The following is a 27,869-nucleotide window of genomic DNA, read 5'->3' on the forward strand; positions in this document are numbered from 1 at the left end:
AAAAAAAAAGTTTTCAAACCAGACCTGAAGAACTGAAGGCTGCAAACAGGCGCTGGTGACAAAGTAGATAAACTGAAAAACTGAAGTTCCCAACCTTTGAATTGATACACAGATTAATGTTGACAGCTTGCAATTACTGATCACATGTAGAAGATAGTAGAAAAACAAGTTGAGAAAAGGCGAATCTGCGATTATTAATTTCCATTTTAAGGACCAGTGTCTGAGTTTAAATCAGCTTTAAGGTGAAATATAACACTGAAGCTCTGACTGAGGTCAAAGGTGTTAAGTACAAACAGCAATACCACCATGTGAAATACTACATTATTGCATTCAAAGTCCTTCTAAAGGGCAGAAGTGTGATCGGTAAAGTATACTATCAAGGGTAAATACAGTGAAATGTCAACATTATTAAACTGCTGCATCAAAACTGTGTGTGTAAGCAGAAGTTCCCAACCTAGATATCAGCCTCTCCGAAGGGTCACAAGATAAATCTGACAGGGTAATAATTCTTCTCTTTTAATTACATTTTCTATATCTTTTATCTCTCTCTTTTTTGTATCGTTTTTTGGTGAAAAGATTGCTCATTTGAATATTCCTTTCGTTAAATAAATCCATGTGAGGATTTAGAGCTGAAATGCACCATATGTTTTTTTGTCCTATAAAATCTTACTTTGTAAATGATCTTGTAACTAAACTTGTCAAATACATGTAGTGGAGTTAAAAGTAAAGGTATGTCCCTCTTAAATATATTGAAGTAGAAGTTTAAAGTCCCATGAAATGGAAATACTCAAGTAAAGTTCATGTACCCTAAAATGGTACTTACACACTTACAGTACTTGACTTTCCACCGCTGGTGAGCACATGTTAACATGAGTTCCATTCAAGACTAAAACAGTGAAACAGTCGAGACAAAAGGCTCAGGTTAGGATCTCTAATGCAAACATACCTCAGTAGCATTTATTCAGTGCTTCATCAAGCTCATGTCAGTGTTTCAAATGTCTCTCCTGATGCAAAAGTTACTCCTGAGAGAAACTTCCTGTGGACACGTCGAGGATGAGGAGTCCAAACCATAAAAACACATCTCAGAAAAATAGTTGTGACGGGTCTCTAGTAATAACAGAGCCTTATGATGTCTATGCACTTTTATATGAAAATATGACTTTGAACACAGACTCACTGGTAAATTGAACACTGTCTCCAGATGAAATGAGAGATGAAATAGATCTGCCTGCCTGTATAATAATCCTGTAGCATCCAACAGATTAATGCACATAAACTGGACGAGGAAACGTACAACTTTAAAATGCCAGAGCACCGACTGGCTGACAGTAAAAGGCACAAAATGAAGGCTCAGTCATGTCATACTGTTGCACTACTACTGTAATAACATCTGTATCTGTCCTTTGTCACTGCAGATGTTGCTTACATAGATACAATTAGAGCAGCCTCTTGCCTTTATTGAATAAATAATCCACAGGCAGGAGCTCTGAGTGTCCTGTCCAGCTGTGAGCCCATGAAGATCACAAAGTCTTTGGCCCTTCATCAAGCTGCCTGCAGCGTGAGAAGGCAGCAAACTTTCACAGACGTCAAACATGTCTTCAGTCTGTTTTAGGTCTGCTGCAGGCTCTCTGTGTCATACATGGCTGTCCGTCATGAGCTCAGGATAGAACAGATTCCAAGGGTGAACTACTGCGAATGCTGCTGCTTTTCCTGGATAAACTGAGCAGTCGGCGAAACAGAGACCTCCTGAGGAGGATGTAGATCCAGGGGTCGAGGATGGGGTTAACTGAGGCTATCCGGATGGCAGCCAGGTCTGCTTCTGAGTCTTTTTTCAGCATCAAGTTGGCAAACACTCGGACCTGAATTAGGAAAACAAGTTGAGACAGCTCAGATCTTCATACTGTAAATAAAACTGGAATATGTCCTCTCTTTCTTCATTATTCAGGTTTACCAACTCAGATAAAGGTTATCATTCTTAAACCTAATTAAAAAAAAGAAAAAAAGAGAGAGAACTATGATAAAACATCCACATCACTGGTTCACAACCTTTCTGGCTCATGATCACTTAAGACAATTTCTACATGAGACCTCTTGTTACATGTTTAATGTTTTTATGAGTTGATTTTCCCTTCTCAAATGATTTCTTATTAAAGAAGGAATTGAATATTTTTATTTATACAAATATTTTTGGAGTTCTACATGAACAAAACTATTTTTAAAAGTTAACAGCTTTGTGAAGAAGAAATCACAACTATGAGGACAGAATATATTATATTGGATAATACAGGATAATAAAATACAGGTGAGGTTAAAACTATAAACTCATGTTGGTCATAAATCTACTGACAACAGTTTTGCTTTATTCTACTGAAATTAAAATTGAAGAAAAAATTGGTGTAATGAAGCAAATGTTTGTAATCTTTAGTTCTTTCCATTCTGTATGATTGAATGGATGAATAATTATTATATAAAGATACAGTACTCTGGCTACAGGTGAGTCAACATAAAAGTATTTGTACATTGATTACTGCTAATTGAGTAAATGATCTGAATGATTCTGCCCTGCAGTAAGCCTCAGCACATACAGTAGTAGTACAGTTAGTTTCTAGAAGGAAAAAACTTAACTCTCTCCTCATGTTGTACTGCGGGATTGTATGCAAACCACTTATTATCACAAGCCCACACTGACTCACCACTAACGGGGCTGAACAAGCCAGAACCACAGCGGAGGTCGTCACCAGCACCGAGATCATCTGCGTCTCTGCAGCCGACGACAGAGCCCTCCACCTATCCCGGACGCTGCCTCTGGTGTTGGGCCGCTTCACGGTCCTCTGGCGCATCATCATCAGCGTTCCGCACACCGACACGTTCAGCATGATGGTGCCCAGGATGAGCAGCAGGCTGATGACGCCGTACAGGACAGAGTAAGCGGAGGACACGGACTCCTCTGTTCTCCAGTCGATGAAGCACCAGGTGCCGGACTGTTGCGGCTTGCTGCTCGCCATGCCCATCATCGGGAGGCAGCAGAAGAAAATGTGACTGGTGTAAATGAACAAAAGGAACTTTTGCGCAAAGCGTCGGTCCACACCCCACCGCTCGTAGGTGTACGGCCAGCATATAGCCAGGTACCGCTCCGCTGCCATGGCGAATATGATGCTCAGTCCTGTTAAACTGAAAAATAGCAACAGAAAGGAGTCAAACTCGCAGACATGTTGGTACTTCAGCACGTTCTGGCCCAGGTAGTTGGCTATAGTGAATGGACTGGCCAGGCAGGTGCCCAAAAAGTCCGTCACCGCCAGACCGCAAACCAGCGTGTAGAAAGCTGAAGACTTTCTCTCTTGTCTTGACACTGAAAGGACGATTATTGCAATTAAATTCCCAATGGCGCCTCCAGCAAACATAAAAATCGGCAAAGCGATTGTTGTGTCGACCGTATGCAGCTGGGACTTCTGAATCACAGTTTCGTTCATGGATATGGATCCGTGCGTAAAGTTGGGGGTTTCCATCGCCAAATATGCCCACAGGCTGGTGTTTATTAATGACATTTCCTTTGGTCTGTTGTAGATTTGGGGGTGCATTTCCCTTTTAACCAATCGAATCAGATGATGTGGAATCAGCAGAAATATTTTCCCTGGTAATCTTATCCCCTCTGCTTTCCAGTAACTCAGATAACCACAGAGGAAATTGCGCACAACTGTGAGCAAATAGGCGGGCTGCCTCTAATATACTGAACCACCCAGCAGACTGACAAGGAGGGATCGGATGGGATGCTGTGAGACAAATATACGTTTTTGTTTATTTCTGTTGCCTTTCCGTGTCTCATCTGCTGTTGCCGTCATCACTGCGCTGCGTAATGTCTGTGTCAACCTGGCAGGAGGTCCACTTAACCGACCTCACTGAATACAGATGGAGCGCACAAACATGATGATATATAGAGACACCACAAGCTTCACCAGACTTTTTTTAACCAGTTCGACATGAGTCAGATTTTTTTTTTAAGCGTTTTGTTTGTAGAAACAGTTTGATCGACTCTGCTCACTCAACTTGTATAATCAGCACTTTGTAAACAGTTACAAATTGCAAATAGATAAATACATTTACAAATGCGTATGCAAACATTTATCTAACCACACAGATTGTTTAGGCTCTATTTGCTTCATTAAAGTGGTGATGAAGAAAAAGTTTAAATGCAAAATTCCACATATTCCGAGAAGAGTTAAGATGATGCTGGTTTTGCAAAAACATGTTTTCTGAATGCCTTCAGCACTGAAAAAATGCTGAGGAAATAACATCCAAACACATGGCGAGATGCCACAAAGAGAGATATTACATATAAAGAACCAAAATCCAGGAAATCCAAGAAAAAGAACGTTTATTCTTCAAGTATTGGCAATAAAAACTGTAATATTGCTCAAAGATTAAATTTGTTTTATTATCGAATCTAAAGATGAAGTGTCTTAGTCTTTTCCATTTATTTATCTGCACCCCATTGGAGGTAAGATTAAGATTTCCTGGAGTTTCTGCATGCCTGCCAAACCATGGCCTTCAGACCAATGCAGCACTTCTTTCTTCTACTGTAGAAATACTAGGTGAGTATTTAACGCTCGTCTTCTGGTGTTATTTCATGTTGTCGTTGATCTTCTTTCTGTCCCTTCAGTGGTTCATGTGATTGTACATCAAACTGAATTAAAGCTGCTAAATCATCCAATAAATAACTCAGTTATTTGTTTAAACCTGTGCATAGAAACAATAATTACATACAAACCAATAACTCTGACTGAAGTCTAACTTTTTTTTCACTATGTCTCTTAAAACTGAGGTACATATTTCATAAGAAGTTTAATTAATTCCACAATGTTGGCACACACCCCAACATACATCAGTATATATCAGTGATGACTGTACCATTAAACAGCATCAAAACATACTGACTGAAAATAAATTCTACAGATCTGTATCGCTCCTCATAATTTTAGTCTACTTCTTGTTCTGATCTGGACTTTTCTTTACTTTTTCATGAAAATTTTGTAATGAAGTTTCTGTACGTTCCTCTTCAGCAGTAGTAGAAACTGTCAAAGAGTGCTTACAAAAAGTGTAAGACTTTATGGACTGACCAAAGGTTTGGTGTCAGTGAAGAAGCTGGAGAATATTTAATTAAACACATAAATACATGTGTTTGGAAAATGTGTTTCCAGTTATTGTGGTCAGTATTTTCCCAATGACAAACCTCTGTCTCTTCTGTGCAGCACACAGCACAGGCCAAACAGAGATGAATGTAATTGGTTGTGAAGAACAACAAACGGCCGATGGACAGCGCTGAACATATGAGACGTCAGTGCACTTAGTCTGCTCAGACTCTTCAGCCATCACAGATTCATTACAGCGTGACTTGTGTTTACAGTGAGGAGCAGAAGCGAGGGGTCTCTGTCTGCAGACAACCTTAAAAGACAAAACACAACACCTCTGTGAGAGGTAAACCACAGCTGCTCATCTCTGCTGCAGACAAAAGGGAGCTGGCAGACTCTAAAAACAACAAAGTACTTAAGTGATGCCAATGGTTGGAAACTCCAACGCAGACTGGTATGTGCTTTAGTTTGTTATGAATCATGGGATGTACTGCCCGTCCCTGTGTGGTTTATAGTTTTCTGCAATGTTGTAAAGATAATTTATATATTGCAAATGGTTTTCAAATGCATAATCTCTGCCTGTGGTCGCTGCAGTAAACTGGAACTATAAAAGACTTTAGTCTATGACTAAGCTGCAATGCAGAACATACTGTAACAAGATTTTTTTAAGAAGAACCCTTGTAGAATATGATGTGTTTTTTATCATTCAGTCAGAAACCAAGCAATTTCAGGGTCCAACTCTGTCATCTAGATATTGTTTAAATATTATTAAATTGTTCACCCCATCACATTGACAAATTTTATCGTTGCCAGTATTATGTTCACCTGCAACTAAAAGTGCAGGACTTCGTTTAGTTATGAAAGATTGTAGTTTCAGAGAAATGTTGATAACCACAATCTGTTCCATGATCATTGTCATTATATTAAACCAAAGCCACCATTTTCCCTGAATCATTATCAAGTGCTGTGGTTGTCTAAATATAATTCAATTCAATTTTATTTATATAGCCCCAATTCATAACAAAAGTTGTCTCATGAGACTTTCCATATAGAGGTCCAGACCTCTACTCTACTAATAATATCTACGGAGACCCAGCAATTCCACCAGGGGCAAGCACTTTGTCACGGTGGCAAGGAAAAACTTTCTTTCAAATATGAAAAGCCTTTTAATAATACAACATTATAAACAACAACTTTCTTTACTTCAGTTACATCTGCTTTTGTTTTAGCACGGCTGAAATTTTAATAAAATACAAGCAGTGAGTTTTTTAAAGCAGTGTCACATCCCAGTGTCATCAATCAAAAATTTCAAATTAAAATGATTTTAATGTTCCTGTGAACTTCAATCGCAAATATGTTTTTCAATGTCATAAAGGATCATAACAAAAACTAATCATATCTGACTAAATTAAATGGATTTCCAAGGCATATAAAGTGAATGTCTCTCAGGATGCTCAATTAATGATGTGTCCCTGAAGCACTGTTGGTCTTGGAGCTGTGACAAACCTCTTCCTCCATGTTTTCTAACCAGATGAAAAAGATTGCTCCTTTCTAATGCCAGTGCAGCTCATATTTCTTTTAGCTTTTCAGTAACTGTAAGATGTAACAGATGTTACACATTCTTTCACCTTTACTTGTAGGTTATGACCAGAGCGTAACTACACGAGATAGTCTTGCAGACGATTAAATAAGATAAGGATAAGAGCTATGGCTAAGTCTCTAAAAAGTCATTTTTAGGTCAGCTCTTGTCTTTAGGTCAGGTTGTTTCCATGTATTGCAATACATACATATAACTTATATGTAATCTGCAGGGAAAGAAGAGGTTAAAATACTTCCTCATGAAAAATTGTGTGAGCGATATTGGGTTTTCCTTTCCAGTGAATTTGAAGTTGCTGTAAATTTAGCAAATCATCCATGCCCTCTGAAGTTTGGTTCCCTTCTCTCCCACATGTATGTGGCCACTGACATGATGGCAGACGATCATCTTCAATTAAAAAATTCTGACTGAATATCATGTGTCATAAAAGTCATTAGGATTGATGCCCAGAGAAAGATAGATGTCTCACAAATGAACCACAAATGTGAACCTCATGGTGGTGGTTGCCACAAGTCATTGAAATCAGTAGGATCTGTCCTTCTGAGGACCATTAAAGTTTCTAACAAATTTCACGCTAATCCATTTTTTAAATTGTACATCGCCAATTTATCACAAGGCCAACACAGCGACAAACAACACTTGACAAGTTAACAATTAACCTATAACTGTATGCCTTTGGATTGTGGGAGTAACTGGAATGAGCCCAGACATGGTGAGTGAACTCCACACAGAAAGGCCCAAGCCAGGGTTTGAACCAGAAACATTTATGCTGTGAACCAGCGTCCTATAATCAAAAATCCCAGATTAAAACAATTTAAACTAATTAATCCAAATTCCAATAAGTCATTCACTATTTATTCTTTAAATCCCAAGTAAAATATTTAATTTAAAGGCTTGTTATGAATCTGGTACTTAAATGTTGAGTGGAACACTTTGATCAACATTGATAGAACAGAACCACAAAATGTGTGTCCAATGGTCATGCTTGTGAAAAGGTCAACAACATCGGTAAGGATCGGTTAAGTTTCTAAAAATTTCATGAGAATCCATCTAGATAGATAATTGGGATATTTCATTCAACACCCCAAATTGCTCCCCATAGAGACTTGCTTCTCTGGAATTATGTTTATTTGCACAATTCCCTAACGGCCTGAAATATCTTACCACAAATCTGAATGTGAATGTTAACTGTTCTTAAAATTAAATAAACATTTCTACTGTGTGTGTGTATAAACTGTACTCAGCAGTCATTTATATTTCAGGGCTTTAAACTTAGCTTTTTTCAGTTGTACATTGTTGATACTGGTGGGCCTGAAAGGAGTCCAAATACTAAAAAAGTATGCTAAATATATCATACTAAATACTAAAATACTAAAAAGGATATATACGCTGACATATGATTCAGTGTCACCATAAATAAAATTGATTATTTGATCATACCCTCTGTTTGGTGAAATACATACATACATACATAGTGATAAACAGCAGCTGTAGCTGAAAATGAATGCAACATTCATTTACGCAATAAGTTGATGTCAAGCAAAAATAAAACTAGGCTCGAGTCTCTCTGCAACACCACTTTACAGTATAATTCAGTGGTTCTTAAACTGGTGGGGTAGTACCAGGCAAATAAAAACTGTTTTTAGTGTCCGGTATGTACTTGGTCACCCTGGCGGCTACAGTGGTGCAGTCACTCAAAACATAGCAAGCAGAATATCCAGGGTATGACTGACAAGTTATTTGTCACAAGTAATCATACACATACAATCATAACTGACAAGTTATTTGTCACAAGTAATCATACACATACAATCATAATGACTGTTATGGAAATAAGGTCAATAAATAAGTAAAAAAGAACCTTAATAGAACTAAATAAATGAATGAATAAATTAATTAATTATTATTATTATTATTATTATTATTATAATAATAAATAATAATAATATAATAATAATATAATAACAAACCAACAACAACAACAACAACAACAATAATAATGTAAATGTAAATGTACTTTATTTATACAGCCCTTTACAACAGTCCTTTCGGTGTACCAAAGTGCTTTACAGTAGATAATAAATAACGAGAACAATAGGTAAAAAAACAAACAAAATAAAAACAATAAAAAACTAAAAATGCACAAATCGAATAAGAAATGATAAAAGTGTCATCATACTACTGGGTGTTAAAAGCCATCCTAAATAAGTGGGTTTTTAGCTTGGATTTAAAAAGGCCCAGGTCCGAAACGAGACACATCTCGACGGGGAGCTTATTCCAGAGCCTGGGGGCGGCAACGGAAAACGCTCAGTCACCCCAGTGTTTATATTTTGACCTGGGCACTTTCAGCGACAGTTGATCTTTAGACCTCAGCGCTCTAGCAGGATTGCGGACAGTTAAAAGCTCAGATAAATATGAAGGGGCGGGCTGTTAGGCTTTAAAACAAATGTTAAAAGTTTAAAATCAATCCTACTAAGGACAGGAAGCCAATGAAGGGATTTAAGAACAGGAGTGATGTGCGCACGTTTGCTGGTGTCAGTTAAAAGACGGGCAGCAGCGTTTTGCACAACTTGAAGTCGACTGAGGGATGACTGGGAGACGCCAACATAAAGTGCATTACAATAGTCTAACCTAGAGCTTATTAAAGCATGGATGGCTTTCTCTAGGTCGTGACTGCTTCTTAAAAACATTTTTACTTTGGCCAGGAGACGCAACTGAAAGAAACTAGTCCTGACAACGTTGTTGATATGTTTGTCAAACCTGAGGTGACTGTCAAAGGTCACTCCCAGGTTTCTAACGGTTGAATTCAGCTTAGAGGACAGGGTGCCGAGGCCAGCCGTCGCAGTATTCCCAAATACAGTACACTCAGTTTTGTCATCGTTTAAATGAAGAAAGTTTTGAGCCAACCACTGCTTAATATCGGCAATACAAGCAAACAAAGAACATTGACCATTGCTGTATGGCTTCACTGACAGATAGATTTGTATGTCGTCTGCATAACAGTGAAAAGAAAGGTTGTGCCTGGCTATAATTGACCCAAGTGGTAACATGTACAAGGAGAATAGTATAGGGCCAAGAATAGATCCTTGTGGAACTCCACAGGAGAGAGGGGCAATGGAGGAGGACAGGTCACCAACCATAACGGAGAAGGTTCTACCGGATAAGTATGATGTAAACCACTGTAAAACAGTGCCATGGATGCCAACATAATTACTAAGACGTGACAGGAGGACTGCGTGGTCCACCGTGTCAAAGGCTGCTGTGAGGTCGAGAAGCACTACTGTAGTACAGCAGGGCACTTGGCATCCACGGACAGAGCGATGTCATTGTGCACCTTTAACAGTGCGGACTTGGTGCTGTGACGAGATCTAAACCCAGATTGGAACTTCTCAAGAACAGAGTTATCCTCAAGAAAGGACTGTAAATGAATAAAAACAACTTTTTCTAAAACCATAGAAAGAATAGGCAGATTAGAGACAGGTCTAAAATTAGATAAAACTGAGGGGTCAAGATTAGGCTTTTTAAGAGGAGGCCTGACCACAGCATGTTTAAAAGCAGCTGGGACAGTTCCTAATCTAAGGCAGGAGTTGATAAAAACCAGAAGACTGGGCCCCAAAGTGTTAAGAACCATTTTCAGCAATTTGGCAGGAACAATATCCAATGGGCAAGTTGTAGATTTCAGAGATTTCATTGTGTCGCAGAGAGAAGAGAGGGAAACAAGCTCAAACTGATCAAACACGGTAGGACGAGCTGGAGCAACAGACAGATCCTTAGTACCCGTAACATTAGTGGACGTAATGACACTCACATTAGTGTCTTTTCTGACAGAATCCACTTTGTTAACAAAATAATGAAGAAAATTCTCACAAGTGGCTATTGATACATCAGTCACAGCAGAAGTGCATGGGTTCACAACAGCGTTAATTGTAGCAAATAACACCTTGGGACAATGACTGCTGCTAGAAATGATATAATAATAATAATAATAATACTACAACATATGTGAGAATAATAGTAGTAACAATAATAACAACAATAATAGTAGTAATGATCCTGTTCTGATCTGGTGATCTGGTGTACCAGAAACCTTCTGCCTGATTGTAGCAAGGAAAAAAAGGCTGTTATCTGGTAGGTTGGCATCCAATCTTAAATTATGCAGCGTTTGGCATAGATGTCTTTTAAACTAGAGGGCAGAGCACCACCTATTGGGCATTCAGCTGAACAAAATGCCTTGCTGTTTCCATACCACACCAGATCAGATCTGTCAGGAGTATTTGAGGGGATACCTTGGATTTCCTCAAGTGTCTGAGGTGAAACAGTCTCTGCCTTGCTTTCTCAACACAGAGTCAGGATCCAGCGTCCTGGTCATTCCCTCTGTGATTAGACACCAAGGTAGTTGTCCACTCTCTCCACGGAGAACTCAATGATATTAAGAGGCACTTTCTTCCTCCTCTGCTTATTCCCAAAGTCCAGTATCATCTCTTTACTCTTGCTTATGTTCAGGGGGAGGTTGTTGTCTTGACATAAGTGTGTTAGGTTCTCTACTTCCTTCAGATAGGCCTTTTCATTGTTTTCAGTGTTTCACCACAGCTCTGTTGTCAGCAAACATGATGGTCATGTTGTGTACAGGAAGTATAACAGGGGACTGACAACACAGCCCTGGGGTGCTCCCATGTTTGAGCATTCTTTCAAATTAGGTCAATGACTGACCCAAGTTAAGTCCAGCACTGAGCCTGGCAGCTACACTCACACACACTGAATGATATCAGATGAACCATTTACTCGAACTCGAAAGTTTGCTCAAATTTCTGCAACAACAAGTACTAAGCTTACATAGCCTACTTACAAGTGAGAAATCACATACTATAGGTTGATGTGAACTGATACATGATGACTGGTATAGCAGGCAGTACTAGTTGTTAAATGTGTACGTAAAATAACACGAGTCAAGTAGAAACTGATGTTTTGTGAGATCAAATATAAAACTGATTTCTCAACTCGGGGGAACTTGGGGGTCTGCTCATTAGTACTGGGGAACCATAGAGCCACTGGAAGGGGGGTGGGGATGAGCAGACAAAAAATATGTTGTGAAACTAAGTTGAACAAATGTTATTTATCCTGGGAAAACAAACAAGAGTTTGCTGATGTTTCATTTAACTAAAGTTCAACATAGATCCTTTTTTTTATTAGTTGCTTTATTAGTTGGGGTGCGGACGGGGAGGGGAGAGTAAAGTGATGCATCTTCTTTTCGGCTCACATCAGTTTCAGGAATCACATTCTCCCAGTGAAACTTTATATCATATCAAATCAATGATGAACTTTAGTTTAAAATCAGGAAATTCAGTATTCAGATAAAGTAGCTAATGAAAAACTAAGATTGAGACTAACAAAAGTCTTGACTTTTTTTCAGATAAAAACCTCTAGTCAGCAAACATTGTGACTGTGTTTAAACTGACAGAAGCAGTGTGTTGTTTGGCTACAGAACATTTCCCTATGAGGTTTTAAATCAAGAGGTCAAAGTTTCCACAACTCACAGAAGAACATGTAATCCTCCAGTTTAAGTTTGAACATGAAAATCCACAAAAGTGGGATTAGGAGGTTTTTATGCAACAGCAGATTTGTTGTATGACGTCAAACAAACACTTGACCGTTTAAATCAACATGGAAAGCTTTGATTTTACCGTTCAGCCATGAGTGTGTGTATGCGGTCGTGTTTAAATTGATTAGTCGGGAAATGATGAGCATATCAAGTCCTGCATTAACTCTAGTGATCGTCACATAATTTGACATTGTAGGCATTTGCTGATGCACGAGGATGACATTTAATGAACAGGAAGAGTTCATATTAACTATGTGGGACAGGAATCATGTCTGGATATGTAGAAAACAAGTTTTCTTATTCACCAAAGTAACTGTTTGAGTTTATGGATGATTGTGGCTGCATTTGGCTGTGTTTTTAACATTAGAGGACCAAATTTGACTAGTAGACTATTCTTTTTTGTGGACTTGGTCTGATTTAGACTGAGAATCGGCTCCACTTAACAACATTCAGGCTAACTTGGGGTCATTGTTCGACTATTTTGGAGAATCATTCATCACAAACCTGGCATGGGTTCAGCTCTCGGGCAGGAGATTCACTGAGGATACTGAAGAAGCCAGTGCCAAAAACCACATTTCCAGCCACTTGAGGCTGGCGACAGGACATGTCAATTTCCATAAGCCTCCATATTAAAATCTCCATAACTTCACAGCAGAAATAAATAATAAAAAAATTATATAGCTTACCTGTCCAAATTATATCAAACTTGTTTTTTCACTTTGATTGATAGGTCTATGGAGCTCTTCAGAAACCTATGGGTGACGTCACGGATACAACGTCCATGTTTTCTACAGTCTGTGTGTTTTAGCAAAGGTGGATTGTCACCTGATGGCACATGCCTTAAAACATAAGATGTAGACACAAACACATGCTGCATATCCACTACCATTAATCATCAAATCAAGACGGCATGCTTTTGCAGGCTGGAGGACATCTTCACTCTTGCTGCTGGGAAATGTGTTATCGCATAATTGTTCTCTCTCTTTTAAAGGAAACCTGAAACCCCCTCAGTGCTGACATCAATCTACATGACCTTTTCTTTAGTATTTACTGAAACTTGACTGGTAAATTAGAGGAGATTTTAAAGAAAGATGTGCCGTATCTGCCAAGCGAGCTCTTCCTGTTTTGAGTTGAATAAATTAGCTTGGCCGTCTGAAAAAATGTTTCTACGTGCAAGAAGGGTCTTTACTAGCCTAAATATGATGTTATAAGCAATCTTGTTTATAAATATTTGAGAAAATCCATCGCTCGCATTTTGATCCCTCGACAAGAGTATCACGGCAGGAACAACGGCTTGAACCCAAATGCACGACTCGGGAGACAACAGCAGCAAATGGCAGAAGTACCAAATAAACTAATCTTTTATCAAAGTTCAACAGAAAATCACTCACTGGGAGGAAAACACTAAATACTCTTAAGAAAACAAAAAACCACTCAAGAGGGGGGAAACCTACTAACAAACTCAGGGAAAGAGATAAACGGAAAAACCACTCTTACGAGGGAAAAAACTATGAAATACAAAGGCTAGGTAAAGTATCAAAGCAAAATACAAAACCTGATAATACACAAGCACGAGACAAGGACTTAGATGAGGCTATGGAAAGGCGCTGGTTCTCTGGCACAAAGGACAAGACAAACTGGCAACAAGCAAAGGGAGACGCAGACAATATATACACAGAGTAATGGGGAACAGGTGGAAACGATCAGGGCGGTGACACATGAGGAAGAGTTATCTTTCAAAATAAAACAGGAAATGACAAGACAACATTGACACAAGACAAACTAAACATAGCTAGCTTTATTAGTCATGACAAAGGGGCCACTTTCTCTGGATCCTCTCACACTGTTTTCAGCCTTCTGGGTAACATGTTTTACCATGAATCAAAGGAAAAAGTAGAAAAAGTATTCAGATCATTTACTAAAGTGGCTAGTAAGTAATAACAATACCCAAACAAATGCCCAAGAATATATGTACATCTACACACACCTACATACATGCACACACACTGTCATGACATAATACACTGACACATAAAACCCAAGGGAGTGCTGGCTAGTCTTTGGAGCTCTGGGTAAAATATAATAACCCTGCCGTATGTGGTGTATCTGGGCCCACAGCTCAATTTTAAAATGTAATCCTGCCCTATACGTCATGTTCTTCAGAATGTAAGTAACATGTATGTAATTATGGCTGTAATTTAAAAGGTCCAGTGTGTAAGATTTAGGGGATCTGTTGGCAGAAATGTATATAATATTGTTAAGTTTGTTTTCATTAGTGTATAAGAACAAATAAGAATTGTTTTATTTACTTTAGATTGAGAGTTTTTAAATCTGAACAGACAGAACAGACAAACCAAACAATTCTTTCTGGAGCAAGATGTTATGTCTCTCTCTGGTGAGTTCATGAATTGTTATCCATCAAATTATCTCAAAGTGCTTCCTAAACATGAAAGATTCAGTGTTTGGTTTTTTGTTAGCATTCACTGTTTTCTGGTTTCTCTCAACCATCCTTCCTGACAAAAATGCCTCCAAAACCATCTCCTTGAGGGAAACATATGACCTCTCACTCATCCCGTGAGAGTGAAAGCATCATATACTGACTATTATTCTTATTAGAGTCTTCTGCAAGAGTTCCCATGTGTTTGGACCACACAGCGGATGTGATATTCCAGCAGTGAGTCTTGCAGCCTGACCTTTGACTCTGAGAAGTTTCGCCTGTGAGTCGAGCCAAGCAGCGAGGTCAGAGCAGAGACACACTACCAGCAGGTGAGGTGAATCAAACATTTTCCCTTCCGTTTTTTAAGAACACAGAACTTGAGATATTTTTCTTTGCACTTTGACACTTGTAAACAACTTTAATTTTCTCTATATTGACTCTGTTATCTCCTTCTTAAGCTGCAGAACTGATATGCAGCAACCATATAAGTGTGACAGCCACATTGTTTTCTCTGCATTCTGACTAGTACAACCTTGAATTTCCAAACAAACCACCACATGATGGACACAGAAGAAAGACCTGGAAGTTGTCCTGCCACGGCTCAAACTCCTGTCAGGACCTGGCTCTCTTCCAGCTCAAGAGGTACAAGTGTTTGGCTGCCGTTGACTGTCTGGGTTGGTTCTCTGACAAAAATTCAGCTCAGAGTTTTGACAGAGCCGAGTAACCTGAAGAAAACTTTTGAAAATCTGCTGAATTCACAGTACAGTAGTATAGTACAGTACCTTTTCTTTGGACACAGTTTGGCACGTTGCTTATGCTTATGTGTTTTATTCTATATCTGTGTGGCCATAAAATACAGTCAACTTGTGTGGACCTGCCTGCATCAAGCCGTGTTTCCATCTTGCTAAATTTACTTCTTCTTCTGTCTGAACACACTAGAGTTAAAATCACAATATGTGAGCATCTGCTGATTTGATTTTGACTCTTCTTTTTGAAATGTGTCTCTTGTGATTTATGGGGGAAAAAATGATTTATGGAAGTTTAAAACTACTGTAATTCACAGGTTTACATCTTTAACTAATCTAAAAATATATATCTATTATCTATCTACTATCTTTCAATTGCTCAGTGTTTTAATAGCAGAGGGTTCGCTCTGTTCCATTTGTTTTAGTTTGGTGACAACGAATGACACTCGATTGTAACTGCGTATAGGATATATAATTATAACTCGCTTGTTGAGTGTTTCTAAATACTGTTGGTAAAGTACATTACGGTGTGTCCCCTTGTCTTGATCGAATCTGGTTTCAGTGAGTTTGTTAACATCTGATGGGAAGTGGGAGCATGTTCAGGTGACACTGTTTATTTTGTTCTCTTATTCGTCCTTCGTGTTCAGACCTTCACTGGACGGGGTCCAGCTGTTCCAGCTGCTAACACTGTTTACAATATTTGTGAAGCTGCAGTACAGAAGTGTTTTACTGGAAACCCATTAACACATTTACAACTTGGAGAAGCTTTCATGTCACCACATGTTGCGTCAAAACTACCATAATTTTCCAATGTTTCCATTTGCAAACGTCCGATTTGTCAACAAAGCTGTTCTCTTTTGCTTCTGCGAGCATTACAAAAATATAATTTCACATTTGGTCTTCTCTGACGTGTTAACCTTCAGCCATCATGAGCAATGATGGTTTTTATGAGAATGTGATCACTGTGCGTGTATTTCAATCCTGTGCCTGTAAAAACAGCAGTTAACCTACAGTAGTCATATTTTGACAATAAAATCCTGAAGCAAAGATTGTAAAAGCTAATAAAGCATCCTGAAATCAGATGCTGTGTTCTCACCTCGCTTTAGTTTTGGAGATTAGATTAAGGTCATGGGTAAGTAAGTGAGTCATATTTATATGCAGTGCACAACACCTTTTAGACCTGACATTACAAAATGCTTTTGTAGAATAGATGAACTGTAACAGGCTGGAAAAGTCAGCAAAGCAAGTGTAAAGAGGTGGGTTCAGTGGGAAAGAGTTTGTAACCTCAGAGGCACAATTTGCACCATAGTGACCCTCAGTATATATAACTAATTTGCATCTGCTCTTGTGTTGTGGCACTAACAGATCTGTATCGTGGAATATTTAAGTCAATAATTAATTTATTAACATTAAACTAAAACGTGTGTGTTATTGTTGTGACTCACATGAGGCTGTGAACCCCACTCTGCAGTGTCTAGCTTTGTAAAACAAAACACATTTAAGACATTTATGGCAAAGTAGTGGGATATAAATATGATTTCTAGGAGACAGGGTCGGCTGGTGACATAGAGCCGTTGTAGTTTGATGAAAGCCAAAAAGGGTAAAGAAATCAGGAGAGGTGTCAAGAAACCTTTTGAAAATAATGATCAAAAGACTCTCAGAGGCATTGTGGACAATTCGTCAGGGATCCAGAGATGCCTTTTAGTCTGTTTCTAGTCATATTAGTGAAGTATAACATATCGGACTTTGGGATAAAATGAAAGTCCTGCTGTTTTGGTTCATGTCTGACCAAAGAAATAAAAGGAAAGGAAACTAAAGAAAAATTGAATCATAAAAGCATACCGGCTCTTGACAGTATTAACTTTGATTCCTCTGATCCAGACAAAAAAGACAGTTGGGGCCTGAAGGGTTGTACTTTTTTTAAATATAGAAGTAAAGAAACCTTCAAAAGTGTACTGAGTTATAAGGCAGAAATTACATTAAAGCACCATTATGTAAAAATTGGTATTTTTTCAACACCACTGTGGTAAATATGAACAGCTGTACACGTGTATCTTTTATAATTATACTATTTATGATACAAAACTAGAAGGTCAACAATATTGCTAACAGCTAAACATCAAGCAAGACATAGCAGCCAGCTAATATTAATTACTAGTCCAACAGTAAGAAGCCCAGCTCGGTGTTTGTCTTTCAGCCTTTTTTTTTTCACCAAGCTCTTGCCAATGACTAAAAATCAGTCACAAATTTTCCACAAAATCAGGCCTCTCCACAACTTCTTCACACTAAGTTTAGTTTTCTTGATAACTGCAGGAGAAAATGCACTATTCAAAGTTTACACTCAATATATCCGTAACAAATGGGCATGATGGGAAATGTGTTAATGCATGAGAAAAAATATAACACAGGGATTTTATTGGCTTTCCCAGTTGTTTTTTCACAAAGGGAACTAATTTTTTTTGTATTTTTAGTTGTTTGGCACCATTGGTTGGTTTGTACTCACCTGTTAAATGCAGACGTGTATTTATGCTGAACATGAAACTAAATGGTGACTGAAAAAGCCAGTAAATTGTTACACAACTTGTGTGAAGCTGTTTAAGAGGCGACCTTTGTTACAACAACATGTAGGACATTTTCATAACCATTGAATGACTGTTTTTATTCCAGGAAATTAGATGAAACATTGACCAAGGATCAGGGAAACGCTCGCTCAGCAATTTGCATACACACACACACATGCACACACACAGAGAAAATGAATACTGCATACTTGTAATGATTATTATTATTTACAAATACACACAAATACAGTGCAAACACATTAAAAACACAAATACACAAAACTCTGATTCAATCTTGACACATGAACATAATTGAGACATGACTACGTAACACAAATAAACACAGACATACATCCTCTTGCTCTCACACAGATTTGTTCTCACAGTTTGACCATTTATCGCCTCTCTTCGCGTTTCCCAGGAGTGCCTGGAACACCCAGTGACTCAGCCTCCCGTTTCCTTGGAGACGGAGTTCGCTACAAGGCCAAGCTGATTGGCATTGACCCGGTACCTGACGCACAGGGAGAAAAGATGTGCTGGGACTCTATGATGAAACTAAAGGTATTCTGTCCTTCACAGCCAAAGTCAACTTACCTCAGTCTTCTTTTAATTAAAGCTGGTCGGTTGTCTAATTAAAAATAAACATCACGTCTAATATCATTAAAAATGAGATTAAAATGTGTTGTCAGTGGTTGTTATGACTTAGAGTGGTTCAGGAGTCATTTTCAGAGGCCTATATATGTATTGAATGAGACACACTCATAGACTGCTTTGACGAATCTGTCCATTATTTTTAGTATATCTATCCAAGTATTTTTCCTATAAAAGGAATTCTTCCGTCTTGAAAGTCTCCATGATTTATATTTAATGTGACCTTTTGGACACTGACCATTTACTAAAAAGCCTTTGATAGCAAACTGAGATTAAACAGATCTCAATCCAAACAAGAAAGCTGAATTTGCTGTAAATGAGAGTCTACGACCATGTCGGCAGCTCTGTGAGGCTGTATGTATGTGTGTGTGTATATATTATTATTATAGATATAATATATAGATATATATATATATATATAATAATATATATATATATATATATATATATATATATTGCTGATGTTTAGCAGGTATAATCACTGTCATTGGGTATAATGTTTACAGTGTTCACCATTTTTTGTTGTGTATTAGCATGCAAACAATTGCTAATTAGAAATTAACACAAAGTAGGCCTACAGCTGAGAGTGAAGGGAATGACATTGATATTAGAGGTATTTGGTATTGGGTGGATGAAAAGGAATTCATCCAGAGGAATGACAACAAAATTGCCTTGCAGTGCATTTAATAGTTGACATCATATTTCACTAATAACTAAAATGATAATTGGGGTTATCCTTTTGTGACCATAAATGTCCATCCAATAGTTGTTGAGATATTCACTATTTCAAGAAGCACGAGTGAATGGTGTGAAGATGATTATTAAAACCGATGATATGTGAATATTAAGTCTTAACAAACATCTTTGGCACTTAGACTTTAGACAAGTAGATTTTTTTTGACTGAGAAGCATCAACCCAGAGCAACAGCAAGATAAATCTCTCCATGTAGTCCCGAGACTGGTGGTGGTGGTGGTGGTGGCTGATGACTCTACGCTGCTGATGGATGAAATGATGAAGCTGAAACGAGAGAAGAGTGGAAAAAGCGATGTGGCAGGGTGCACATAACAGCGGCATGAACGTACTAAAGGCAGATTTAAACATACCGCAGCAAGATGATGACAACATGCAACAAAGGGAGAGTAAAAAAAGACGTGTAGTTATCTGCCATGTGTCTTAACCATTAGGCTATATATTTGACAAAAGCCGTGGGCGGACTGCATGCCTGGCAGTGCTATCCCTAGAGCTGATGCTAAAAACTCTTCACTCATGATTCTCATACTCTCTTACACTCATGCAACCTCATGCAGTGTCTGGATGAGCGAAGCTGACAGAGACACAGACTAAAGGCGGTGTGTTTACTGACTTGGAAGGGACAAATGTGTATTTTGTTTTTTTATATTTGTAATTATTTTAGATAACTTTGTAGAAACTTGTTTTCACTTCAGAATTAAAGGATTAAATTCTGTTGATCAGTGTCAAAAGAGGGACATTACATCTACTTTTAAGATAAACTACAACCTCCCAAGGGGGCATTAAAGCATGTATACAGTATATATAAACTATGGCAAATGAAGCGTGTTCTTCAGACTGAAAATGAGTGGTGGGAAAGTTCTATGTGACTTCTTGCTCACTCCTGACCACTCAGTGACTTCAGGCCCTACTATCTCACAGGACTTGAGTGCATATTTAGTATTATGCATCAGCTTTAATAAAAGACTAAAAAAACAAAAAATAATTGATGAAACATCCTCCACAGGGAGGGAGGGAACAGGAGGTCAATCAGTGTCATTAAAAAATAGTTTGTTATTGATTATTATTGATTGATCATTAAATCCATACATGTAATGATAATGTCTGATTTTGGTGGCCCCAAGTGGTAAAAACAGACACTGTGACAGGCAGCTGCTATTGTACCAGTTTGCAATAGGAACGTCTCAGTTCTCTAAATACATATATAAATATATCCATCTGTCATTTCAGGAAAGATATCACTAGAGAAAGCACCCAACAGGAAGTACAACACAATAAGCTAGTAAACATATGCATGGAGCCCACGACTGAAGGAGAACATACCAGCACAACAGTAAATTAAAATGTACTTCAAATGTTGTATTAGCAATACATTAGCCTCAGACAGTGAGTATAATGCTAAACTAATCGCAGAAAATTAAATTCTACTAAATTACAGAGCAACACCTGATGTCAAACTACTATGTCTGTGTCAGTGTTGTAGTACTCGAGATCAGTCTTTTTACTCATTCTTGGTCAAAGAGGACTCTCCAGTGTTTCCCATTAATAACCTAATAATGTCTAACTAGTTCTGCAGCACTTTCATAACTAACTGAAAATACTTTTACACTTCAGACGGAAGAAAAAGTTGTACTTTTACTTTATGGCGAACCGACGTTGGTGTACCGCTGAAATTGGCTGAGAAAAGGTTCAGAAAGTTATTCTACAGTCTGTAGTTTTAGAGCAAACACCTGCATGTCATAGAAAATTAAAGAGAGGACACGTTGAGGCTTAACCTCAACATCATGAGCCAACAGCTGCAAAGTTCAACAAATCAAAGTCAGTATTTTATGAAGCAGGTCATTTAAAAAAAAAGAAAAAAAGAAAAGAAATTAATGTGAACATAGTTCAGTTTTGGGAATTTAAACCCTGAGGCTTGTGGCTGATACAGCTGCCAACGTTTAGCAGTCTTGGCCTTGACTCGTTCTCGATACACTCTGGTCTGGTCTTGACTACAACACAGATTCTGTGTTTTATGCAGTCTGTGTAAGGAACACATCGTTTAGTTTCCAAGTGTGTAATGATCCCCTATGGGACGGTTGGAAATTAAACTGAAGCTGTTATGGAGCTCTACCACTAGTGTGTGAATGAACTCAGCTGCTGATGACTATAAATATATGAACATTATAAAGCTTCTAGGATGAGGATTATTTCCAATAAGGAACAATAATAAACGATAACAAACTCTGATAGCTTTCATGCTTCCACACAGTGATAAAATACTACACAGTGGATGTACATATCTTCACTCCCCACTTTCATTCATTTAGCCTTCTGCTTTTGTTTTTCACTGACGAGCATTAACATTACTGCAGCAAGATCAGACTCCATTTTATTTACATTACAGTAGTTCTTGCATACAGATGAGAAAGTCTGTCAAGTTTCTCCTTTTGTGCATGGGATTTTAAAACTCCTGTAGTCTGTTACAGCTGCTACGTTATGATTCGATCATCAGTATTCAGTAGAGAGAACCTGCACACATAGTGACTTTAATATAAATCATATCAGTATAAACATTAGTTTCAGTTTTAGGTAGGTCTGCTCTTCTGACTGTGCTCCTTCTGTGTTAGGGCTTTGAGGCAGCAGCAAGGAGACAGGGGAAACACAAGCAGAGAGTTTGGCTGAAAGTTTCCTCCAGCGGCCTCAAAATAATGGATGAAAGGACCGGGGTGAGTTATACTGACTAAATGTACCCCAGATCTCTCTCTCTCTGTCCACATCATGTTGTCCTGTAGCAGTAGCTCCCCTCTCAGTTTGATCTGTTAATCTTAAAAAAATCGATTTTTCTTGTATATAACCACAATAACCATTGTAGTTCTCCAGTGGACAAAAACATCTGTTTCCTGCTTTCATTACAATGCCAGATAACATTTGCTTTGTTTTGTATTTTTCAAAACCTTTAAGAGATCTCCTTTGGGGCGTAAAGAAGAATATTTATACATCTGACATGGATTAGTGGCATCAGTTTACAATAATTAGTTCTTTAGTTCACCACAGATATATTTTTAAATGAACTCCCCTCAGTTTTTAGTCAAAATCTCTATTTTCTTACCAGAAAAGCACATATATATTTATATAGTTTTATTCATTTATTTATGTTTTAATATTTTTTTTCCCTTCTAATAATAATCTGTTAAACATAAAAAAAGTGGTTAATGAAATGAGGAAGTAGTGCCTCCTACGTGAAATTAATACTACACTTTATGTGGAAGTTGGCATTTGGAGATATTTATAGGTCCAGTGTCAGATTTAGGAGTCTCTATTTACAGATTATTGCAGAAATGGAATAGATATGCATACCTATGTTTTCGATATGTAACGTAGTGTATGTATCACCTGAAAATAAGAATTGTTACGCTTTTGTTACCTTTAGCGTTTTATATCTACAGACGCTGCAGCTCCTCTTCCACAAAGTCCTTCAGTACCCCAGAACAGACATACTAAACACTTTCACATTTTTCATGACTTTTGTGCCCACCATAATTTCTCCTTCACACAAGGAGCAATGGGGTTACAATATGCAACAACGCCACTAGATGTCACTGAATCCTACATCCTGCACTTTTTACCAGTTTTCAGGATTTTTGGGGCGGTCCTAAATGGTGGCTCGATGACATACTGAGGCCAAACTGAGCATACCCCTGCACCCCGAGCAGAGAGATCAAGATTAATTCATCTCGCTCTCGAGTGCTTCAAAGTTAGTCATGTAATTTTCTGAACTGCTTGACTGCTCCCACGAGTGGCCATTCTTCGGACATGCCCCCAGAGTCCTGGATCAGAGAATACTTGCTAATTTCATAAACTTGTCAATATTTTTAATCTTTCAAATTTGGCTGGGTGGTTAATAACACTTTCTTCTTTGATCTGACAAACTCAGAACGCATATTTATTTTTACTTTACATGGACTAAGAACTCATCATACAGTCCTACTCTCTTGTTATCGGGTGGTGGTAATGGCAAAGAACCAAGATCCAGAAAAGCACCACCACGAAAGCTAGCAAAAGAGAAACTGTTTGACATGAAAAATCAGACAAACTAACATAACTGATAAATAAATAAAATCCTCTGTATCATCTGTTTTTCAGATCTTACTTTATGATCATGACAGGACCAGGATCAGCTCTTTAAGGAAAGATGAATCTGACCCCAGAGCTCTGGCATACGTCTACCAACACCAAGACACCTACATCCTCTACTACATCAAGATGGCCAACCTGGTAACAACACACACAGTACTACATGGGAAACATATGAGACGTCTTAAGGACATATAACTAATTGATGTTGTTATTCATAAATATTAGTGATGTTTTTATTTTTTTAAACAAGAGCAACAAGAAAGTAAATACTTGGTTTGGAGTCAGCAGATACAGAAATGTTTCCAGTCAAAGAATCAGGGGAGTAAAAAGAAAATTAAGTGAACAGTATGGATCCTCTGGCTCCTCCTAACGCTCTTAATTACATTTGTCATCAAATTGAATGAGACTGAACAATCATCTATCTTTCTTTTTCACAAATTATTGACTACTGTCAGGAAGTGAGTAGTAAGTGACTTCAGTTATTTTCATAAAAGTTACCCGCTGCAGCTTTATGGCTGAAATGATTAAATAACTTTATGAATAGCTCTGCCTTAAAGAGAGAGAGAGAGAGAGAGAGAGAGAGAGAGAGAGAGAGAGAACCTGTATCAAGTTTTCTTATAGTTTGTTTAGCGCCCTCTAGTGTAATATGAGTTAATGTCTGAGTGTCAGTGTCGGTCAGCTGTAGCAGGAACCTTTGAAAGGCTGTGTTTCTCCAGCAGTAACAATGATCAATGATCAGGATCAGTGATCAATGATCACTATCAGTGATCAGGAGCATCAATCAATTCTTGAGAAAGATGCAGTAGTGTGGCTAGTAGCTCTAAAAGTTAATTGCTGGATGAATATCTGAGAGGGAACAAGAGCAGTTCCTCTGTCTTCTTCCCCAAAAAACACTGACTATAGATCAAGACACCACTAACAATTCAATACGACTATTATGACACTGAACAACAGTCATTTTTGTATGTTGTACCATCTTGCAGAGTATGTTTGGTCCAAAGTGTGATGTTTTATCTGTGTTTTTCAGGCAGATCCAGTCCTGATTGATATCAAAGAGGTTTGTCAGGGTGTGGACCAAGAGACTCCACAGGAAGCTGCAGAGGCACCGACACAAGTCAGAGAAAATCTTTATAAATCTTTATCTGTGTGTGCGTATATGTACATGTTTCAAATTCAGTCTTGTTTCTCCTTGTTTGTTTGTTTTTTTCAGACCAGTTCATTACTTCTTCTAAATGACAGTCCAGCCCCTCCAGCTGAGGTAAATAAAATAAACAAAAACACTAAATCTGTTGGTGAAGCCACTTGCTGCAGTTGATGATCGTTGAACATCTCTTGATATATTTTGTTCCTGTGTTAAAACAAAACTGTTTTAATTTATCATTATTTTCAGGGTCCAGCTTTAGAGGATGTGTTTAGTCCAGACTCTTCACCAGGACAGTCAAACCAGGTAAAACAGCAAAAACACAACATGTGAAGTTTTTAATCCACTGTGCCTCACAGAACTACAAAGGAAGAAGAATTTTTATATTTTTACCACAAGTAAAGATGAATAAATTTGATGCCAAGATCGTCATTATTCTTCAGAGATTAGAGGGCAAAAAGTTGATCACTTCTAAAGAGAGCTTGTTTCTCAACTTCCAAACTAAATGAACTAAACGAGAGGAGTAGACATAGTATTCATAATTTAAATAGATTTGTCATTCAAATTCATCAATATTGACATATGGGTGATAGTGATATCAAACGCAGTGTTTTGTGTTTCTCTGTCTCCAGGCTTCTTCCACTAATGAGCTGATGGAGATTTTCTCCATTCAGATGGAGGACGCAATGATGCCCACACAGACATGTACCAGTCACTCAGGTTAGTTACCTCATGGGATGTATTTGCCTTGTGCTGAGTCTCCCTCTTTTGCAGGAGAGGGGTGAAAACTGAGTCAAAGAGGGAGTGAATGGATAAAAAGTGCTTTAGGTGCAGAAATGGGATGAGCTCAAGGCGTGGTCTAGTTATAAAACTTCATTAAACAGAGAAGAGGGAAGTTGTTTCAAGCCCTATGTGTGAAACGCCTACTTTAGTTTGTTCAATTTTACAGATTACTTCAGTCGTAGGCTTGATTAAATTTTGATTAACATACAAAGGCACAAAATATGTCGTTCTTTTTGCCATCACATCAAAGGGAGGATTTGTACAGAGATCTAGTTCAGTGATTTATATCCTATCATGCAAATGACTTTGGCTCAGGTGGTAGAGTGGGGTTATTAGTGAGCTCAGTATTATAATACACAAATATGTGCTTTGGATAGAAAGCGCTGTATTGCTCCTGATGGCATTTGGCACTTTGCATGGCAGTTTCTGCCTTCATTGTATGAATGTGTGTGAATGAGTCAAGTGTTTTAAGTGCTGAAGTCCAAATAAATATCATTAAAAACATCTGGCTGTCATAAAATAATGTGACCATCAGACAAACACTGACCACTTTCATCTATATTTTAAGGAGATTCCCTATTGAATCAGAGCATTAACATCTCTACGCAGTGTTAACATACAGTATTGAAGCTGTGGTTAAACATTTGAAGTGCTGTATAAGCTGCATGTCGAAACTCCATTCACATCCTAATCAGACATCAAATCACAATATTTCAGTCGACAACAGATTAAAGCAAACACTTTAAAACTAACTGACAACTAAATTAATTAAGGTTTATTTTATTTTATCTTATCTAATATACTAAACATGATGAGAGCCATACATGCTACTGCCTCTAATCTTTGACCGAACCTTGCGAGGCAGGCGAGTTTTTTCCCATGATCTCCATATTCGTGACGTCTTTAATATGTCAAACAGTGGTAAGAAATAACATCCTTCCCATGGCTCCCATAGTAAGACAGAGGAATGTGTATTTTCTGTGTATAAAATATGATCTCTCAATACATGCTCAGTTCCCACACTGTTATCTCAGTCTCCTCTGTCTCTGCTTGCTCATGGTGCAAAAAGTACAGCAAATGTTTGTAGCACAGCGGTGTAACGTACGCCTTCGGCATTAGAGGTTCACTTCCTGTCTCTTTGTGTGGTTTCACTTACTTAACTGAACCACACGTTGACCATAATGTAGGGACATTGTTAGAATAACCAGTGAGTAATCACAGGTTACACAACTGAACTTTCAGGTTACAACTAATGATTTATTTCCTGTAGAAATACAGAATATGGCAGAATTTAAATATAATATTCATAACTATGTTTTCATTAGTGTATTATCACCTGAAAATAAGAATAGTTACTTCTTATCGAGCCTTTTATATCTACAGAGGGAGCGGGTCCTCTTACATGTTTGCCACCGCCATGTTTCTACAGCAGCCCAGAATGGACAAACTAAACACTGACTCTAAACATGACCTTTCATGAATTTTCACAGCCACCTGGTTTCTTTTGCATGCTAGGAATGGCAGAGTGATTAGTGGGGGTTGCAACTACACCACTAAACTCCATTAGTTAATCAATTGATCTAGAACAGCGAAAAGCCGCAAATCCTCAGATAAAGAACAGAAACAAATGTTTGACATTTCTGTTTCATACATATCTTGAAGGAGAAGTTTGTCATTTTGTGAAGAACACTTGTTGCAGTTGTTTCCTGCTGAGAGTTCGATCAAAGATCAAAATCGTACTTATTCATTAAATTTGAAGTTAGAGCATGATTAGCTTAGCATAACGGCTGGAAACAGGTGAAAAGAGGTAGCCTAACGTAAAGATCCACTTTATTCATCTTCTTTTCCTTCAGAGTCTCCACAGCCGACGCTCTCCAGCTCTCAGATCCTCTCCATGTTCCCCACACAACCACTAAGGAGCTCTCCATACTCCTCTCCTCCATACTCTCCCACCTCCATGCCCTGGGGTCAACAGGGGTTTATGGGAAATCAATGGGCAGGCTCACCTGTGGCCCCCTGGCCCACAATGCCTGGAAATATGACAGCGTGGGGACCAGCAGGCATAGCAGTACCCAATCCAGGCGGCCAGATGGAGGCTCACAGCTCTCAGCCAGGATTCATGAGGGGAGGAAACACACCCACTTCACCTGCTTCACCCACTTCACCCACTGCTGTCATGGGGCACCCCACCCCTTTAAACTCCCTTTATGCTCCTGCTGGAGAAACAGGAGCACTGCAGCCACCGCCCCCTACCTCAGATCTCTTACTGTGATGAACTAATTGAATGGGAAAATAGTTAATGTTGTTTTGTTTTGTTTTTTTTGACTGATGAATGTGAAATTCTAACTGTCATGTATC

At 38.3% G+C, this 27,869-nt stretch overlaps 2 protein-coding genes across 2 annotated transcripts; one reads left to right on the forward strand and one right to left on the reverse strand.

The window, feature by feature from the left end:
* Positions 1-1,658: 1,658 nt before the first annotated feature.
* LOC104928404 (prostaglandin E2 receptor EP4 subtype) lies at positions 1,659-3,679 on the reverse strand. Its single transcript, XM_027290254.1, has 2 exons — positions 2,694-3,679; positions 1,659-1,859 (listed from the first exon to the last, which is right to left on the reverse strand). The coding sequence occupies exons 1-2, from the start codon at positions 3,576-3,578 to the stop codon at positions 1,659-1,661; spliced, it is 1,086 nt and encodes a 361-aa protein (XP_027146055.1). The 5' UTR covers positions 3,579-3,679.
* Positions 3,680-15,041: 11,362 nt separating this feature from the next.
* LOC104928405 (disabled homolog 2) lies at positions 15,042-27,783 on the forward strand. Its single transcript, XM_019259620.2, has 10 exons — positions 15,042-15,088; positions 15,286-15,401; positions 18,488-18,627; positions 22,078-22,176; positions 23,594-23,725; positions 24,615-24,701; positions 24,798-24,845; positions 24,978-25,034; positions 25,361-25,448; positions 27,365-27,783. Exons 2-10 carry the CDS (start codon positions 15,317-15,319, stop codon positions 27,781-27,783), a joined length of 1,155 nt encoding a protein of 384 aa, XP_019115165.2. The 5' UTR covers positions 15,042-15,088; positions 15,286-15,316.
* The last annotated feature ends 86 nt before the right edge of the window (positions 27,784-27,869 follow it).

The sequence above is a fragment of the Larimichthys crocea genome, chromosome XVII (assembly GCF_000972845.2).
Source record: "Larimichthys crocea isolate SSNF chromosome XVII, L_crocea_2.0, whole genome shotgun sequence".
In the NCBI taxonomy this organism is placed as follows: domain Eukaryota; kingdom Metazoa; phylum Chordata; class Actinopteri; family Sciaenidae; genus Larimichthys; species Larimichthys crocea.